The following is a 4,020-nucleotide window of genomic DNA, read 5'->3' on the forward strand; positions in this document are numbered from 1 at the left end:
ACTGTTAGTCCACTGACCGGAAGAACACGATTCTCCATCGTTTATTGGTCACGAGAATCAGACAGCGCGGCGGCCAATGGCAGAGGAGGGTGGTAGCTAGAGCTCAGACCTATCCAGACATCTGGCACACATACTTCGATAAGTGAACAACACTGCTATTTTTAATGAGAGCTCTTAAGAAAAGGAGAGAGATTTCAGCTTTTAGTAAGAGGCGCGTATTTAGCCTCTTTGGACTTCTCCAGCTCCTTTGATGACGCTTGCGGGTGTCAATTCGAGAACAAAGGGAGGTCAATGTAGCTTAGGCTATGACTTTTTTTTCTTTCAGATGAACTTTCAGTTCCCAATTAAGTTAATTATAGCAACTTTATCGTTACAATTTTGATTTTGCTTCTTGCACTTCATGCGTGCGAGATAATTCCGAGTGTTGAAAAATGTGTAGCCTATGGTTGTTTACCAAAGGTTCGCTGTCTTTTGCATTTAATATTTCAATAATTGTTTTTATTTTGTTGCGGTGCTCGTGGCAGAAACATCCTGTATTATTATTTTGAACTATATCTTGGCTGTACAATGACTATTACAAAAAATGAACGATGACCTTTACATTTTCCATTAGTGATTTTCTAGTTAAGTTGTTATTTCTGGGGCATTTAATAATTGATCTAATTACTGAACGCTGAAAGCATTCATGGGCGATAATGTTGTAATAAATATTATTTTACTGAACCTTTAGTCCGTCACCACAATTAAGATTTCATTGTCTTTTAAGCATATTCAGGACTTGCAAATGGACCATGAAGTACATCTGAAATCATTATAAACTATAATGATATGATTTTGTATGCCTTAATGTTATAAAATAATGTCCTAAAATTGCTAAATCATATTTTCATATCATTATTCTTTCTGTTGTTAAATAGGGAAGTAAATATGCCTGGTATAGTTGCGGGCCTATAGATGAGTATAGCTTTTCATGGGATTTATGTGTAGCTATATGTAGCCTATACATTTGATATTTAATATTTATTCGTTTAAATTACGTTATTTTGTGTTAATTGTACATATTGTTGTGTTCTTGTATTATTCTGCAATCGGACTCTTCCATGCTTACCTGGACATATCCAATTCAACAGAGTGTTTGAATTTAGTAGGCCTACCGCGTTTTCTGTTGTGTTCTGTGTGCACATAAGAGGGCCTTTTATTTTAACCACAGCTTTTTGTTTGTGAATAATAGTGCTGCACTGATTTACTGTGAAAATGTAACTATTTAAATTTAGAAAAGTAATCCTAGATAATCTTGACATCTGTTGAAATAGTTTGCTTGATACACGAATTAGGCCTATTTTTTCGCTGTCCCGTAAAGTCTTGACGTCTTCTAAGTATATAGCCTATAAGTAGAACACATGTACAGGAAAACCATACTTGCTTTAAAGTGATTCGTTTATTTACATTTATAATGTGAAAACGTGACCAAGCTTACAAATCTGTGGTTCTGAATAAAAATATATTTGCACAAAGCAAGTGTTGCCCTTATATTTACATACAGGCGAGGGCCCCCATGCACAGAAGACTATATATTATAGACAGGTAACAGTGACAATTAACACAAACTTGTCATTTCTCTTGTGATTTTGTGATAGGTGTTTTCTTTTCTTTGGATGCAGGAGACATCAGTTTCCAGCAGGATATAAGTTATTGCACCTTTCAGAATCATTATATCTGTCACTGGACCACTTGTCAATATAGCCTACGTCAGACAATCAGACAAGGCCGGTCATTTGCGATGTCATTAAATGCATTGAATGAGCAAAAGATGATAAAGGATAGTTCACTGAATTTGAGAAGCCCATGATTGGTGGCGAAACTTGAGACACGTTAAAACTGAGAGTTGACATGGGTGTCGTTTTATCGTGGTACAAGATGGGCACCCGTACAATCCGTTGGGAGCTGTGGTTAAAATTAACAGTCTCTAAATCCGCGGCCAGTTGTCTTTTCCATTTGTTTCTGCGGTTCTGGAACCAGATTTTCACCTGTGTCTCGGTCAGGTGCAGGGAGGCCGCGAGGCCGGCGCGCTCAGAGCTGCTGAGGTATCTCTTCATGTCGAAAGTGGACTCTAGCTGGAAGACTTGGCTTCTACTGAACACAGTTCGTGTCTTTTTCTTCCTGGCCGAGCCTGGCTCCGAAGTGTCGGGACCAGAGCGCTCGTCGAAAAGCTGTCGAGCGTCCTCACCCTCATCAACCACACACTCGCTCGTTTTTCGGTCCACTGCTCCATCAAGAAGCTCAGAAGCCACGGGGCTGTTCCTGTCGCTGCTTTCTCCTTTTGGACCTGACAAAGTAATGATTAAACGTGTAAGTGTTTGAGAAAGGCATGTTTGTTATAATTGATCAGACGTTTCAGATCAGATGTTTGCCAAAGTGATATCAAAAAATCTGCTCTAAATCTGGCACGTTCCCATATAAGGAATATTGGTGTGTCTTCGCAGCCAACTCTCTCCCTGTGGCTTTCATAGCTTTACAGAGAATTAAGCCTTAAACGAGTTTGGGAAGATTTCATTGCGACTCGGCTGCTCCGCACTTTCGAGTTGCTTTTGTTGGTTTTACCTAATGAGGCGTAAAACTAATGTGAACCTCCCAGTAGCATAATTGATGCTGTATAGATCTACCAACACATAAAATAATTATTCAGTTGGGAACTAATAATGCGCAAGTCATCCTATTCCATCAAGAAGAATCACAATCCATTGGAGCTTGTATTCTCATTTAAATTAAATAGGCTATTTAATGTAGGCCTAGATATCAGTTCAGACTAGCCTAAATATCTCTATATTATTTTCATTTACGATTTTTAACATAATTATGAGTTTTATACAATGTCCGTGTATCCCGCAACTTACTCTCTGAGGTGTCCCGTTTATACCACTCCAGAGGTGATTGTGTGCTCCGACACATGTCTGTCTTGAAGCCTGTGCTGGATGCTTGACTGCACATTTCCTTGCGATGCGCTTTAGTGCCGCCCTTGAGAACCATCTCTCGCTCCATGCCATCGTTATCCTTTAAAGGACGGACGGACTTTTCTGTCCAACAAGAGCCAAGTAAATTCTCGATAAAAAACGACGAGCCCCTGGATGTGGTGGAAGTATGTTGTTGTTTGCTTTTGTCATGCATTTCTCGTACAGATATACCAGTCACAGCAATAGCCGGGTGATTCGCAAATAGGCTACTTCTAAGCAAAAAGTAACGAATCCTTCCTCTCCGGATATCCCAGCTCAACCATCGCTTCCGCAGGATGAAATCCTTCGTGCGTCCACGGCTCCGTCCAGAGAGAATCGGGGCTGTAGTAAAGAAAAATCCAAGTCAAGTGAAATGCTTAACGAGCGGAGGGCATTCTGCTATTGGACGAGCACAATAGCAAATGGGATTACTCGTGAAAGGGTATTTACCGACTTCGCTTTTGGTCGTGCCTTAGGGTCGGTGGAACCCCTGTCACAGAGGGCTTTATTTGGGTCAATTATGAAGCAAATCAAAATACAGATAGTGGTTCAGCGCATCGCGTCAGCTGGGGATCTCGTAGAATCGGATGCTGCTCCGTCTATTGGTTGGATCGGTCGCTACATCACAACGACGTTACAGAAAACGCCACTGTTTGGCAATGAGACAGCCTTCATCGGGACATCCCAGGATATGTTGTGTTTGCATAATGCATTTAAATATGTCAAATAATATGTTAAGCCACATTTAAAATATTCGGGATTTTTGGAGCTCATCTGAAAAACACTGAGCTTTGTAGATCAAGCTTATTAGATTTATTTACTGACCCATGACATTCAATTTAAAATAACATTAACAGTAGGCTAAATTGCAATAAATACGTTCCTGACCCCGACAGCATAATTGGATAAAAAGCCTACATTGATGCGTTTGGTTTTGTTTAAATCGGAGATTTGAGAGCATAGTTAGAAAAACAGAACAGTTTGAAATAATGTAGATTGGGGGGGGGGGGGTTTTTAGTTAAAGTCAAAT

At 40.0% G+C, this 4,020-nt stretch overlaps 1 protein-coding gene across 1 annotated transcript; it reads right to left on the reverse strand.

Annotated features, from left to right (window-relative positions):
• Positions 1-1,489: 1,489 nt before the first annotated feature.
• Positions 1,490-3,572, reverse strand: LOC107552587 (homeobox protein HMX1-like). The gene is made up of 2 exons (XM_016234498.1): positions 2,895-3,572; positions 1,490-2,326 (listed from the first exon to the last, which is right to left on the reverse strand). Exons 1-2 carry the CDS (start codon positions 3,163-3,165, stop codon positions 1,758-1,760), a joined length of 840 nt encoding a protein of 279 aa, XP_016089984.1. The 5' UTR covers positions 3,166-3,572; the 3' UTR covers positions 1,490-1,757.
• Between the last annotated feature and the right edge of the window lie 448 nt (positions 3,573-4,020).

The sequence above is a fragment of the Sinocyclocheilus grahami genome, unplaced genomic scaffold (assembly GCF_001515645.1).
Source record: "Sinocyclocheilus grahami isolate Dianchi unplaced genomic scaffold, SAMN03320097.WGS_v1.1 scaffold17.1, whole genome shotgun sequence".
In the NCBI taxonomy this organism is placed as follows: Eukaryota; Metazoa; Chordata; class Actinopteri; order Cypriniformes; family Cyprinidae; genus Sinocyclocheilus; species Sinocyclocheilus grahami.

Excerpts from the sequence above, each read along its gene's own strand:
- LOC107552587 (XM_016234498.1), bottom strand. The coding sequence starts at position 3,165 with ATGCATGACAAAAGCAAACAACAACATACTTCCACCACATCCAGGGGC. Across the intron at positions 2,327-2,894 it reads TAAACGGGACACCTCAGAGA|GTCCAAAAGGAGAAAGCAGC; the intron begins GTAAGTTGCGGG and ends TTACTTTGTCAG.